General features: G+C 36.9%; 1 protein-coding gene across 1 annotated transcript in view; it reads left to right on the forward strand.

The window, feature by feature from the left end:
• The window catches only part of REV3L (REV3 like, DNA directed polymerase zeta catalytic subunit), a 175,918-nt gene that overhangs the window by 153,487 nt on the left and 6,117 nt on the right, over nt 1–16,314 (forward strand). The window contains exons 26-30 of the mRNA XM_047101371.1: nt 3,593–3,702; nt 8,926–9,040; nt 13,548–13,685; nt 14,615–14,805; nt 15,675–15,921. Of these exons, the coding sequence (XP_046957327.1) occupies nt 3,593–3,702; nt 8,926–9,040; nt 13,548–13,685; nt 14,615–14,805; nt 15,675–15,921 (801 nt within the window). The remainder of the gene's footprint in view (nt 1–3,592; nt 3,703–8,925; nt 9,041–13,547; nt 13,686–14,614; nt 14,806–15,674; nt 15,922–16,314) is intronic.

Consider the following 16,314-nt stretch of genomic DNA (forward strand, 5'->3'; position numbering starts at 1 on the left):
ATAAATAATAAACATTAAAAATTAAAAAAAAATTCAGTTCATCCCAAATTGATGTATAGATTGAATGCAATCCTAGTCAAAATCCCAGCAAGTTACTTTGTGGATATTAACAAACTGATCTTAAAGTTTATGTGAAAGGTAAAAGACCTAGAAAAACAATAAATTTTGAAGAGTAAACTCAGAGAACTGACAGTACCTGACTTTAAGCCTTACTGTAAAGCTACAGTAATCAAGGTAGTGTAGTATTGGCCAAAGAATAGACAAATGTATTAGTGAAACAGAATAGAGGTTACAGAAATAGACCCACGTAAATATAGTTAATTGATCTTTAACAGAGGAGCAAAGGCAATACAATGGAGAAAAGTAGAAGATAGTCTTTTCAATAAATGGTGCTGAGATAACTGGATATCCACAAGCAAAATAAGTGAATCTAGACACAGACCTTACACCCTTCACAAAAATTAACTCAAATTGGATCACAGACCTAACTATAAAACACAAAACTATAAAACTCCTAGAAGATAACATAGGAAAAAATCTAGATGACCTTGAATTTGGTAATGGCTTTTTACTTGGCAACACTAGAAGCATGATTTATAAAAGAAAGAAAGAATTGATAAGCTGGACCTCATTAAAATAATTTTCAGCTCTGCAAAAGACAGTCAAGGGTGAAAAGCCACAGACTTGGAGAATGCAGGGATTAAGGGCACTGACCCTCCCCACAGAGTTGAAAATCCACATATAACTTTTGACTCCCCAAAACTTAACTATAAATAGTCTACTATTGATTAGTAGCCTTACTGATAACATGAACAATTAACACATATTTTGTATGTTGTGTATATTATATGCTGTATTCTTACAATTAGAGAAAAGAAAATGTTACTAAAATCATACGAGAAAACACATTTACAATACTATACTGTATTTATTGAAAAAATCCACATATAAGTGGACCCATACAATTCAAACCTGTATCATTCCAGATGATTTTCTTTGTGCATTCATCTGTCAGTGGCCACTTTGGTTGCTTCCATGTCTTAGCTATTGTAAATAATGCTGCAGTGAACATAGTGGTGTATATATCTTTTACAGTTCGTGTTTTCATTTCCTTCAGATATATACCCAGTAGTGGAATTGCTGGATCATAATGGTATTTCTATTTTTAATTTTTTGACGAACTTCCATATTGTTTTCCATGTTAGCTGCACCAATTTGCACTCCCACCAGTGGTGCACGAGAGTTCCCTTTATTCCTCATTCTTACTAACACTCTACTTATTTTTAGAAATTTTGTACTTAAATATTTTTCTTATTATGACTTTTCAGGATCCCAACCATTGCCTAAACTGTAAAACCAGTTCCTTTCCTCTTTTTAAATCTAATCTTTTAGCCCTATAATGGAGTAATGTTCAAATTAGGAACCATGGCACAAAGTAGCAGAATCACTTTTAATTTAATTATCACTCCTTCCTTCTTCCATCTCCCACCACTAAATCCTTCACAATGCAAGGTCTTCGGGACAGCTGCAAGAGTTCTCTTTAAGAACAAGAGTTCTGTTCTTCCAGGTGTAACTTAAATGGGCCAGAGTAGGTAACAGGAGGCAGACATTTAGGGTCAGTATGTGTATTTATTCATATGTGTGTAGCTTAAAAGCATATTTGATTCTGACACTAGATGGTTTACCCTTCCAGCTATTTGCCATCACATATTTTTAAAGTTTATCTTGTTTTGAAAGTGGCAACAGATGACAAATTGACCATTTTATTCAAACATGAGTTTCAATTAGATAACATGACTTTTTTTAATGTGTCAGGATATATATAGTTTACATTCTCAAGGTTTTCTGATATACTAAAGGTCTCAATAGAATTCATGGTTCTTAATTTAAACCCAATAAGTTTCTGCTACCAGTTTAAATCTATTCCTTTGTTCATTTAACGTTTCCTTTGTAAAGCAACTATAAAGAGCCTTTTTTTTTTTTAATTTTTTTTCAACGTTTTTTATTTATTTTTGGGACAGAGAGAAACAGAGCATGAACGGGGGAGGGGCAGAGAGAGAGGGAGACACAGAATCGGAAACAGGCTCCAGGCTCCGAGCCATCAGCCCAGAGCCTGACGCGGGGCTCGAACTCACAGACCGTGGGATCGTGACCTGGCTGAAGTCGGACGCTTAACCGACTGCGCCACCCAGGCGCCCCTAAAGAGCCTTTTAAACACTTATTCCATCCTACATTTAGTTCAGGTGATTCAAATTTTACAGTAAAAAGAGAAAGATCATTATAACTGTTGTTGGCTTCTTAATACAAAGAAAAAGTGCATAATTCTTCTAAAATTTTAAAAGGAATGCTCCATTTATGCCAAATGGAAGTTTTCCCCAGCTCTTAGTTTTAATGAGTTTAGTAAATGGAGGCACCTGGCTGGCTCAGTCTGTAGAGGATGTGACCCTTGATCTTGGGGTTGTGAGTTCAAGCCCCACGTTGGATGTAGCGATCACTTAATATATATATAAAGCAAGCAATAGTCCTATGCTGGTCTCCTTAATTTACTTAACTATAAAATATAATTAGCTTGTTGTATTTGTCAAGATCTATCATCTTTTTGTTTTGTCATTATGTCATGATCTTTGTTTAAACTCACTAATCACCAATGAAACTGTCCTTGTTAGGAGAGCCTTGTTGGCTCAGTTGGTAGAGCATGCAACTCTTGATCTGGAGGTCACGAGTTCAAGTCCCATGTTGGATGGAGACATTACTCAAAAAAAAAAAAAAAAAAAGGTATTCTTGTTAGACATATCTGTGTACTTGATTAAATTGAACACTTATATTTTCCATCATAGAATTATACATTTTTCATTATATTCTGTATTATCTAAAAATTATGTATAGCCAATCACTAGGATTGAAGTTCACCATTAACTTTAATGATATTAAAAGAAATTATCCTAATACTCCAATAGAAAAATTTTGAAAGATATACACACACATACTCATACACATACACAGTGTAATTTCCTTCTGAATTGGTTATAAAAGCATATATGAGGGGCACCTGGGTGGTTCAGTTGATGAGGTGTCTGACCTCAGCTCAGGTCATGATCTCACGGGTTGTGAGTTCGAGCCCCGTGTCTGGCTCTGTGCTGACAGTGCAGAGCCTACCTGGTTCCCCTGCCTCCCTCTCTCTCTGCCCTTCCCTCAGTAGTTTGTGTGCTCTCTCTCTCTCCTCAAAAATAAACATTTTTTGGAAAAAAAAAAAAAAACAACATATGAAAGTCCTTGAATAAACCAGACTTATTCTTCCAGGAATCAGATGTAACTGTATACCTTGTATAAAGTATAATCCATTGTACTTACTGATACATTCACAGGTGAGTCTATGTATCGATTGATTCCTTTCTTTATATTCTTCACCTCATTTTCTTCATGAGTACTTGTAGAAAGAACTATGACACTAATGACTGTTTTCTTTTTTACGTTCTTTTCTCCTTGTTTCATATTTAGAAATAGTAGTGAAAATTAAGTATTATATGTTAAAGTCTACTGATACATACTAAGCTGTGTTAAGAAATTACTTCCAATGTGTTTGTACCAACAGGTTGGTGATAGTATTGTTCACAAAGCCAGAGAGACCTTGGAACGAGCTATTAAACTGGTGAATGATACCAAGAAATGGGGTGCCAGGGTTGTATATGGAGATACTGACAGGTAATTAACTTCCTACTTTATAGTTGTCTTTTTGCATCTCTTCAGATATTCATTTCAGTGTTTGAAATGGCTTAAGGGTAATCCTTCCTAAAAACAGAGTTCTACTTAAGTCTTCCTCAGTCCTTATGATCTTGTGATCAGAAGTAGCACAAGTCCTGAATTACCAGATATGATCTTAAGAGACAGAAATTTTAAGTGTCCTGAGCCACAGACTTATGGAGATTCCCATGGCATGCCTGCAGGTAGCAAAGTAGATAGTGATCTGCAAAAAACTGTATACACAGGGGTCTAGTCTAGTCTTTTTAAAAAACAATAGCTCTTAATGTAAATGATTCTTCATATAGCTTCAGCTCTGTGAATTTAAATACATATCTTAACTTTGGAAGATATCTGCCAAAGCTATGAGTGGTTAACTTTCCTTGGCCCAAAATACTTTTGACCTTCTACAAAAAGTGCATGTAGGCAGATACAATTTTCCATTTGATTCCAGAGGGCTCACAGACTTCCTGAAGTCCATCATCCATGGGCTGACAAAGAACAGGACTGCCTCTGGGTCCTCAATTAATAACCTCAGCTTGGTTGCCTGCCTTGGTATTTTTTTAGGGCCCAGTTATTGATGTAACATCTTATTTGTATGACTTCATAAATTCTTCTAGATTATAAGTATTATGCAGATTTCTTAGAGTCTGATATTTTTCATATTGAAGGCTTAGATTCACAGTGTGATCATGCTTAGAGCACTTGCCTCAGGACCTCTGATGACTTTACAGCCCAATGAAGCTGTAGGACATAATGCTTCTAATCATTAAAAATAGCTTCTAGGTAATCTTTGAAGAGCACTTAATCTTCTCCAGTTCTTTAATGCACGTATAATCAGCATAATCATATTAATGCTGAATGAGACTTGCCTCATACAGCAGCTGTTTCATTACTAACAGGTGGGTATACTTTCAAGTTATCCAGGCCCCAGCTATCCATAGTGTCTACTGTTCTCCATCAAAAGCGACTCTTCAGCTTGACTTTAGTATTTCACTGCTCTGTAAAACCACTTCTGCTGAGTAGTCTAGCAAAATAAAAGTTACTAGAACATGGTTTTGTACCTTGTTAGCAGAGCTCCTTGCAAAAAATTTAGGGAAGAGGAAAAAGTTAAACATTGAATTGTTGAGTTTAATTCAGGGTCATACATGTCATGGTTGATGACACACACAATCAGAAGTTGGCATGGTTCTCATTGTAGTTATCTTTGTTTAGTATATAAGATCTTTAAGAATTCAAACCAAAAAAACAGACGCACAGAATGTCAGAACTGAAAGACAGCTTTGGTGCTATTTAGGTCAGCAGTTTTCACACTGCTGGCGGGAACCCTTAGAAGCATATTCTTTTTTTTATTTTTTTTTTTAATGTTTATTTATTTTTGAGACAGAGAGAGACAGAGCATGAACGGGGGAGGGGCAGAGAGAGAGGGAGACACAGAATCGGAAACAGGCTCCAGGCTCTGAGCCATCAGCTCAGAGCCCGACGCGGGGCTCAAACTCACGGACCGTGAGATCGTGACCTGAGCTGAAGTCGGACGCTCAACCGACTGAGCCACCCAGGCGCCCCAGAAGCATATTCTTATGTGCTGCTTAAAAGCACATTTCCCTAAGATAAGAAACTTGTCTAAGATCACCTGACTAGTCAGCAATGGAGCCATAAATTAGTACTCAGTGTTTTTTGATTCCTAGCTGGTACTGTCTCATTACATCAGAATTCACAGGTATTTTATGATTCCAATCAAAGAATTTACAATATTATTAGAACTTTTGCTCTCCATTCACTAATTCATTCAACAAATGATAATTGAAATATACTGTATGAGGGCAGTTCATTCTTGAGCATGCATTATCAATGGTAACAGTATCACCCTAACCCGGTACAAATTGGTTCTCAGGGAGCAAAACCACTTAGATAGTACAATGGATTTTTGGCCCTACAAAGTTCAACCACCCAACAATATTTTATTTCTTAATAATTACTTTCTCTTATTAAATTTACTTTTGGGGCACCTGGGTGGCTCAGTCAGTTAAGCATCTGACTTTGGCTCAGGTCGTGATCTCATAGTTTGTGGGTTTGAGCCCCATGTCAGGTTCTATGCTCACAGTGCAGAGCCTGGAGCCTGCTTCAAGTTCTGTGTCTCCCTCTCTCTTTGCCCCTCTCCTGCTCACTCGCTCTCTCTCTCTCTCTCTCTCTCTCTCAAAAATAAAACATTAAAAAAATCTTTAAAAAGTTTTTTTAAAAAATAAATTTTAACTTTTTTGAGAGAACAATAATGATAAAAGATTGAGAAATACTGCTTTAGGGATAATAGATAATGCTTGGTGAAGTGAAAAAGTTCTTAACTGAGAGTGAGGAGATCTGGATTTGCTTTCTAGCTATACGTCTAGTCGGTGCATGGCCATTAACAAGTCTTTTAGCCTCTCTGAGGCTCAGTTGCCTCATGATCAGAATAAAGGAAATCTGATAGATGATGGTGAATGATCATTGCCTCCCTCCGATTTCAAGACTGCTGATTTTATGAATCTTGGGATCTAGCTAAGGGCAATCAGTTACCAAAGCATCAAAATTACTGTTACAGAAAGGTGTTTCTGTCTCTAAAGCAGTTATGCATTATTGTCCATTTAGAAAGTATAATAAACACACTATTTCTTTTTTCAGTTAAATGATATTTTTTATTAAAATATAACTGGGAGTGCTTGGGTGGCTCAGTTGGTTAAGCATCTGACCCTTTTTTTCCCCCCCACATTTATTCATTTTTGAGAGACAGAGCATAAGTTGGGGAGGGGCAGAGAGAGAGGGAAACAGAATCTGAGGTAGGCTCTAGGCTGTGAGCTGTCAGCACAGAGCCCGACGCAGGGCTTGAACACACAAACCGGGAGATCATGACCTGACCCAAAGTCAGATGCTTAACGGACTGAGCCGCCCAGGCATGCCAGGTGTCTGACTCTTGATTACAGCTCAGGTCATGGTCTCATGGTTCATGAGTTCAAGCCCATGTTGGGCTCAAGCCCCACGTCATACTACACACTGACAGTGCAGAATCTACTTGAGGTTCTCTTTTCCTCTCTCTGCTCCTTTCCTACTCATGTACTCTTGCTCTCTCAAAAATAAACTTTAAAAAATAAAATTGACATACAGTATTGTTTCAGGTATATAATACAATGATATGACCATTATATACATTACAAAGTGGTAATGTGGTTTATACAAAGTTTGTAATGTGTATATACATTACAAAGTGGACAAGTGGTTTAAACAGTTATTTTATAGAAGAGTGGTTCTCAGTCATATTTACTACACCCTAGTGGAATATGACCTACTCCCATCAGTTATAGGAATTCTCTATAGTAGTGCTAATAGCTCTTATATAGAGTGGCAGCAGAAGAGTGGTGTGGAGCTAGAATCCGAATCTCTAGAAAAATTCACCTGAGTATAATTGAGAAAGGCTTTCTAGGTTGTTCTAATATCCCCACTCACGCCCTACTATGTGAAAATCACACTCTGTATGTGTGCTTGGATCTCTCAACCCAAAGATGATTGTTACTTAACTAGATTAAAAGCACCAGTGACAGACAAACTTATTTTAAAACAGTCTTTCTCTTTTTTGTAGGACAGTCACCTCCATTCTGTTAAGTGATCAAAAATTTCCATTAATCTTGGCCAGCAGTCTTGAAGCTTAGCTCCAAATAAAACTGGCCAAAGCAACATAGATGGACTCAAACCCACTAACTACTGGGTAAAATCTCATATATGTAGCCTATAATAATATTTTTTAAGATATCAACTTCATTGAGGTATAATTTTTAACAAAACACATAATTAAAAAAAATGTAATGTTTGTTTTTGAGAGAGAGACACACAGAGACAATGTGAGCAGGGGAGGGGCAGAGAGAGAGAAGGAGACACAGAATCCCAGCAGGCTCCAGGTTCTGAGCTGTCAGCACAGAGCCCGACATGGGGTTCAAACCCACAAGCCTTGAGATCATGACCTGAGCCCAAGTCAGACATTTAACTGGCTGAGCCACTCAGGCACCCCAGAAATCCTTCCGTCTTGACCTGCGTATACTGCTGGTGGAATTGTACATCAGAAATTTCTTTCTGGAATTCAGTTTGACAGTATCTTTCAAAAAATATTTTTAGAGTATACATTTACCCAGAAATTTCACTGATAGAAATTTGTTCTAAGGATACAACCAGAGGTGTGCCAAATTATTATATGTGAAATATTAGCAAAAAAATTTTAAGTAACCTAAATTTCCAGTGATTGAGGTTTGGTTAAATTATGATACATCTGTACATTGAAATACAGTACAACGGGGCACCCGGGTGGTGCAGTCGGTTAAGCATCCGACTTCAGCCAGGTCACAATCTCGCGGTCCGTGAGTTCGAGCCCCGCGTCAGGCTCTGGGCTGATGGCTCGGAGCCTGGAGCCTGTTTCCGATTCTGTGTCTCCCTCTCTCTCTGCCCCTCCCCCGTTCATGCTCTGTCTCTCTCTGTCCCAAAAATAAAAAAAAACAAAAACCAAAACCAAAAACGTTGAAATACAGTACAACTGTTAAAATAATGTAAAAGAACTAAGCAGTGTGAGAAAATATTATGATGTACAATTAAATGAAAGAAGAAAGTTATCCAACAATCTGATCTGTGATCCCGAAGGAGAAAAGATTTACAGATATACAGAAAGGTTTGTAGTGCCTGTTTTCTGAATGGTCAGATTAGGTGGCTGTTTTCTTCTTTGTGCTTTATGTTTTCTGACATTTTCTTCAGTGAACATATATTATAAAATATGTGTGTGTCTTTTTTAAGTTGGGTGGTTCTGGAAGGAAGTTTCCTCCCATATCACAAGTAAATTTTTCATTTCTTTATAATCACATTTTCTTTTATTTTATGACTGATGTAATGGTGCATCATATAAAGCCATTTTGTCTAGGAATGACCCAAGACCTTCTTGGCATCTCTGACAGCTGAGCTGGTTTATGTGAATCTAAACTAGAAATATTAGATGTTTTCAAAATCTGTAATAATACAAGGAAAGTATGATAAAGCAAGAAAGCTTAAACAGGAAGCAACTTCATAAGGAAAAGGGGCGAAAAAGCTTTCTTTGGTATTAGGGTATTATCCAGGAAAGTAAAGTTACTCTTGATGAAATTTTTTTTGTTACAACAATCTCGTTTTTAACCCTCTTAGTATGTTTGTGCTACTGAAAGGAGCTACTAAGGAGCAGTCTTTTAAGATTGGTCAGGAAATTGCTGAAGCTGTAACTGCTACCAATCCTAAACCAGTGAAATTGAAGTTTGAAAAGGTAAGAGAAATATAATTAATACTGGAAATAACAGATGAAATTCACATACCTTATGGAGATTTTGGTCTTGCATAATACACTTTCAGAATCAGTAACAGTATAATGCCTACAAATTGTTGTATTTAAAATATTTTCCCTGAGTTTTATATAATTTTCTCAAAAAAAAAAACCCTTTTGTTCCAATTAACTATTGCTGTGTAACAGACCCCCCCCCCCAAACTTAATGATGTAAAACAGCCACTCTTTTATTATGCTTACGGATTTTATGGGTCAGGAATTCAGAAGAGGTGCAGCAAGGATGGCATGTCTCCGCTCCACAGTGTCTAGATCCTTAGCTGGGAAACTTAACGGCTAAAGGTGATACAACTTGAAGCTTGCTCACTCTGCTGTCTGGGGTTGATGCTGGCTGCTGTTGGGAACATCAGCTGGGGCTGTCAGCTGGAACACCTACATTTGGCCTTTCCCTGGGATTATTTGTTCTTCCTCACAGCATGATGGCACTGAGTTCCAGGAATGAACATCCCAAAGAAAAATAGACAAAAGCAGTTTTGTTTTTTATGACCTAGTCTCAAAGTCACACCACATCATAGCCTGTCTAGATTTAAGAGAGAGCATAGATTCCCATCTCTTAATGGGAAGAATGTCAGAATCACATTGTAAGGTCATGTGGAATGGCAGATATTATTTATTTGGACAGTACAGTCTGCCATAAGGACCTTATTAGACTCTTTTCACTTTACCTTCCATATCATATATTTAGTTCTTTCCATATAAAAGCTACTAAGCTAGGAGAGGTGTGGAATGCAAAGAAGCATAAGACACAGTCCCACTAAGCCAATAATCATGAGAGCAGTCTCCCTAAACACTGTAAGAGCACAAAGAAAAGGAGGTATTATGTCATCTTGGGCTGGATGAGGAGACTCCATGGAGGAGTACTTCCATGAGGAGGTAATATTGCACTGTGTCTCAGAAAATGGTTAGAATTTCAATGGGCAGCCATGGGGCTGCAGTCATTCTGCATAGAAGAAAATAGCATGTAGGAGGATAGGGAGTTGGAAAAGCACAATATGGGAATATAGAGTAGTGGGAGAGAACTCTAGAAAATAAACTTAAGACCAGATTGTAGAGTGTCTTGAATACCAAGCTAAAATGTTTCAACCTGATTCAGAAAAGTGTATCAAACAAGAACATGACATGATCAGAGCTGTTTGGGGAGGATTAGTCTCACAGTGGTATACAAGATGGTTTGGGAAGGGGAGAAGCTCAGGACAGGATGCAGCCTGTATAACCTGAACTAGGGAAGATAAAGAGCAATTCAGGAGATACTGAGAAAGAAGGATCGGTAGGAATTAGAAATGGTTGATTTAAGAAAATGGGTGTGAAAAAAAAAAAAAAGAAAAGAAAACGGGTGTGGAAAGGATAAAAGTACCTACTTTGAAGCAAGAATTGTCATAGAAGAGATTCAAAGAGGACTCAGATATGGTATCTGCCCTGAAGAGTGAGCATTCTGATTGGGGCAGAGATGGGGAGAACAGTTAGAAAACAAAGTAAGAATGAAGTACATGTATGGTACTATGGACACAACCCATCTGGCAAAAATGAAGAGTATGGCCTGCTTAGAAAATAGCACCAGACATGAAAACTTACCTGAAATAGATCACAGACCGAAACATAAAAGCAAAAAACTGCAAAACTTCTTAAAGAGAATAAACATTAGTTAAGAATTGTGATGTATAGGTTCATGATGAATATTGTAGTTTTTTTCTTGTATTGTCTTTGGCTTTGGGACAAAAAAAGGGGGGGGCTGGTTTCATAAAATGAGTTGGCAATATTCCCATTTCTATTTTCTGGAAAAAAAAATGTAAGATTAGTACAATTATTTCTCTTAAAAGTGGTTGATAGAATTCATCAGTGAAGCTCTCCAGTCCTGACATTTTATTGGGGGAAAGGGTGGGTCATAGATTTTTAATTACAAATTAAACATCTTGATAAATATTGAAATATTCAGGTTTTCTTATATCAGTGTTGATAACTTGTGGTTGTCAGCGAATTTGTCCATTTCTCCTAGATTGTCAGATTTGTTGGCATGAATTATACTTCCTTAATGTCATTTTGATATCTGTAAGATCCTTAGTGATCTCCCTCCTTTCACTTTTGATATTGATAATTTTTTTTGGTTTTTTCCCCACAATCATCTACCTAAAGGTTTATCCATTTACTGAACTTTTTGAAGAACCATTTCTTCAATTTCCACTCTTTATTCTTTCCTTCCTTATACTTACTTTGGGTTTAGTTTGCTTTTCTTTTCCTGTCTTCTTAACTTAGAAGCTTGAATCTTTGATATTAAAAAAATATTTTTTAATGTAAGTGTTTAAAGATATAAATTTCCCTCTAAGTACTACTTTAGCTTTGGGGCGCCTGGGTGGCTCAGTCGGTTGAGTGTCCGACTTCGGCTCAGGTCATGATCTCGCAGTCCTTGAGTTCGAGCCCCGCATCAGGCTCTGTGCTGACAGCTCGGAGCCTGGAGCCTGTTTCAGATTCTGTATCTGTCTCTCTGCCTCTCTCTCTCTCAAAAATAAGTAAACATTTAAAAAAAAAATTTTTTTTTTCAACGTTTTTATTTATTTTTTTGGGACAGAGAGAGACAGAGCATGAACAGGGGAGGGGCAGAGAGAGAGGGAGACACATAATCGGAAACAGGCTCCAGGCTCTGAGCCATCAGCCCAGAGCCTGACGCGGGGCTCGAACTCACGGACCGCGAGATCGTGACCTGGCTGAAGTCGGACGCTTAACCGACTGCGCCACCCAGGCGCCCCTAAAAAAATTTTTTTAAATAAATAAATACTACTTTAGCTTCAATTTTTGGTATCTTGTATTTCCATTATTCATTTGATTCAGTGATAAAGACCCATACATCATTTAGACTTGTGTTAAGTTCCAAATATTTAAGGATATTCCAGAAATAATACCATTATTTCTAATTTAATTCCATTGTGGTCAAAGAACATACTCCGTATGATTTTAATGTTTTTATTAAGTTTATTGAAATTTGTCATTTGGCCCAGGCAGTGGTCTATCTTAGTGATTATACCCATGTGACCTTAAAAGCTTTCTGTATCCAGCTTTTTGGAATATCCTATAAATGTCACTTAGGTTAAGGTAATAGTGATGTTGTTGAAGCCTTCTGTATTCTTAATGATTTCCTGTCAATTTCTAAGGGAGAGGTGCTGAAGTTTCCAAATATAATCATAGATTTGCCTTTTTCTTCCTTTTAGTTCTGCCAGTTTCTATTTCAGATATTTTGAAGTTTTCTTTGTAGGTATATACACATTTAGGATTATGTATCTTCTTGATAAATTGTTATTTTTATCTTTGATAATACTTGTCTTGAAATCTACTTTTTTCTGATGATAAAACACTCTTGTTTTGATTAGTGTTAGCATGTGTATCTTCCATTTTTTATTTTTAACCTTCTTATGTCCTTGTATTTGAAGTGGATTTCTAGTAGTTTATTGCTTTGTCTCATTTTTTGATCAGATCCAATCTGATCACTTCTGCCTTTTAATTGGGATGTTTAGACCATTTTATACTTAGTATAATTACTGATAATGTTTGAGGACAGAAGAAAGGACCAGTTTGGTAGGTCCATTGGACCCTTAATCTAGGAATTCAACTTAAGGGAATTTAGTAGATTAATCCATGCAAGATTGTTCACTGGAACACTATTTGTAATAACAAAAGATTGGAAACATCCTAAATGACCCACAGCAGTAGGTAACTGGTTACATAAATTGTGATATCCTCCCGTCATGGACTACTATACCTACAAAATAAAAGGAGCTTTCTGTACAAGGATGGAATATTCTCCAAGATAGATTATTAAAATAAGCAAAGTACAAAATGATGTATACACTAAGCTACCATTCATATGTATAAATATCTCTGGAAGGCTATACAGGAAATCAATAGAGGATGCCTCTAGGCATCTCTAGGTCAAAGACAGTAGAGGCTAGGGGATGAGGACTTTTCATTATATAGTCTCTTATAACTTTTAATGTTGTACTTAATAACTTTTAAATATATAAGTGTTACTTAAAGTGATTTTAATTTTTAATAGACTTTTGAGAGAGTAGCCTCAGTTGCAGTAGGGACAAAATTTGATAGTGCAAACAAAGGAGTTGAGTGGGAAGGAAATAAAGACAACTAACTAATTTTGTGTGCTTTATGTTTAAATGTTATATCATGAATTTCATTGGTGCTGAGCCATATTTAATGGGGGTTTTTGGAATTGATTTTTGATTAATTTGGTTAAAGAGAGAAAAAGGGCGCCTGGGTAGCTCAGTTGGTTAAGGATCTGACTTTGCCTCAGGCCATGATCTCATGGATCATGAGTTCAAGCCCCACATTGAGCTCTCTGCTATTAGCACAGAGAGAAAAAGACATAAAAATAAGATATTCATGGTAGGGAAAAATGGTTATTTAGAGGCGTTTTGTTAATCCATCACAGGTATATTTGCCCTGTGTCTTACAAACAAAAAAGAGGTATGTGGGTTACATGTATGAAACACTGGATCAAAAGGACCCGGTATTTGATGCAAAAGGAATAGAAACCGTCAGAAGAGATTCCTGCCCTGCTGTTTCTAAGGTAAGGTTTATCTATCTTGTGTTCATCTTTAAGAAATAAGTAGGATTTTCACCAGATTCTTTAGCTTAAACACACATGAGGTGGTCCTCCTAGTCTCTTTGTATGTAACCATCAGTGGAGGAACTATATGATTTTGAGAATTTCATTTCTAATGCAAACGACTTATTTGATTTTAGTCCTTAGTTTCTGACTTCCTCCCTCACCTTACCTTTTATCACAATTACTGAAAAACAACACATGAACTTGACAAGAATTTCCTGCCTATCACCTGGATGATGATATGTTATCATATAACAACACCCAAAAGCTAGGGAGCAGGATAAAGAAAACTAGCAATGGAAAAATTTTATAAGTAATCCATTCTAGATAAACTGAGTTACTAACACAAGTTAGAAAGATTTCTGAACAATGGTACCATAAATTACCTAAATTTCTCAACCACGGTAATTTTAACCATAGTATTTTATATTTTTTATTTACTCAGGTCCAGACTCCTTCTGTAACAAACTAAAAATAAATGGTATAAATGGAATAGTACTCTACACACTGAGTTTTTTAAGAGCATAAAAAGCGTAATAGATGGACTATTGTCAGTGTGTCAGTATGTTATGCTATATATGTAATGTTATGTGAACTTGAGATATTATTTAATACTAGTCCCTAGAAGAGAAATCCACTGCATTCTTTCTCCAAGGGTAGAATTGTGCTTAAGCTAAATTAGCAAACTTAATGAGTAAATATATATTGGTTCCAGTATTCACAAAATACAGAACTTCCACCCAGAACTAATTTAAATTCAATCCATTCCATAAATCCACTGCATGTCAGTCATTTCCTAGTAGAAATATTTCCAGAAAATATAGCAACAGTGATTAAATATACTAGGGGATATTTTATCTTTATGAATGTATCCTTTTTTTTTTCTTAAGATACTTGAGCGTTCTCTAAAGCTGCTATTTGAAACAAGAGACATAAGTTTAATTAAACAGTATGTTCAGCGACAGTGTATGAAGCTTCTAGAAGGAAAAGCCAGCATCCAAGATTTTATCTTTGCCAAGGAATACAGAGGAAGTTCCTCTTACAAACCTGGAGCTTGTGTGCCAGCCCTTGAACTTACAAGGTAATGATGGGGGCACCTGGGTGGCTCATTTGGTTGAGCATCTGTCTTAGCTCAGGTCATAATCTCACAGTTCATGGGTTCAAGCCCCATGTTGGGCTCTGCACTGACAGTGCAGATCCTACTTCGGATTTTCTGTTTCCCTCTCTACCCATACCCTGCTCATGCTCGCTCACTCTCAAACAAACATTAAAAGGTGGGGGGGGGGGCAGTAATGATGCATACAACAGCACAACTCTGTACCTAACAAGTGTTGTCCTAGGATGCTGAGTGGTTTGAAATAGATGAAAAGATACCTAGTCCACAGGCACATAATTGTTTCTTCACCTGCCCCAATGAAGCCGCACTAATGGTAAATAGATGCTCCCCCATACTTTCTAAGCTCTGAAGAGGAGGAAGGAACTCCTTTTCTGGGCTTCTCTTGGGAAACTAAATTCAGTGAAATTTTAATCTTGTACAGAGCTTGAATTGTCATTTTCCCACATCAAAATCCCTAGGTAGTCCTTAATAGGGATCTACCAAAGCACTTAGATGGCATCATTCTAGAATCAGATCATCTAACGAGCTAAATTTTCTCTTTCACTGTTAGATTTATGATCATTCTGACTCTTAGGAGATAGAAATTAATACATTTTAAGCTAGTTGATATATGGCAACTCATGTTGTTTTTCACAGCAATGATTTACAGATCAAGTTTTAAACTCTTAACATTATATCCATTTGGTGCTGAGTCAAATGTATATAGCTCTCAAGAAGGTTGTAACTCGAAGTTGTAATCTCGTGGTTTCATAATTATTTCACTCTCCCTTAATCTGCTAGTAAGATGCCTTCCATAACAGCCTTTGAGTGAATATTTATGTGGTTTTAAATAGGAAAATGCTTACTTACGATCGGCGCTCTGAGCCTCGAGTTGGAGAGCGAGTGCCATACGTCATCATTTATGGGGCTCCTGGAATACCACTTATCCAGTTGGTGAAGCGCCCAGTGGAAGTGCTGCAGGACCCGACTCTGAGACTGAATGCCACTTACTATATCACCAAGCAGATCCTTCCACCCCTGGCAAGAATCTTCTCACTTATTGGTATTGATGTCTTCAGCTGGTATCATGAATTACCCAGGGTAAGCCTACTAAATAGTATATACCTGTGCTGTGACTTGCAATTTCTAGTAGAACTAAAGATTTTATTTCTGTGCTGAGAGGCAACGTGGATACTCTATTATCCTAAACTGACAAAGGTGCCACACTCTTCTGGTTTCCTAAAAAAAAAAAAAAAACTTTAAGTTTTCTACAAACACCTTCCCAGTTTCTGTCAGACTAGCCAGATTGTAGAATATTAAAATAAATCCCACCACTATGTCAGTAGTAAATACTTAATAAACCAGCTAATAAATAAATGGAGAACCAAAATTCCTTAAAAGTGGGTGTTTAGTATATAGAATACAGTGTCTAGACATAGTGCTGAAGAAATCAAACTAAAGAAGTAATGTTAAAATAGCATTATACTAAAGTAA

The sequence above is a fragment of the Lynx rufus genome, unplaced genomic scaffold (genome assembly GCF_022079265.1).
Source record: "Lynx rufus isolate CCGP_SWC_20201006 ecotype Redwood Valley unplaced genomic scaffold, mLynRuf1.p SCAF_6, whole genome shotgun sequence".
NCBI lineage: Eukaryota > Metazoa > Chordata > Mammalia > Carnivora > Felidae > Lynx > Lynx rufus.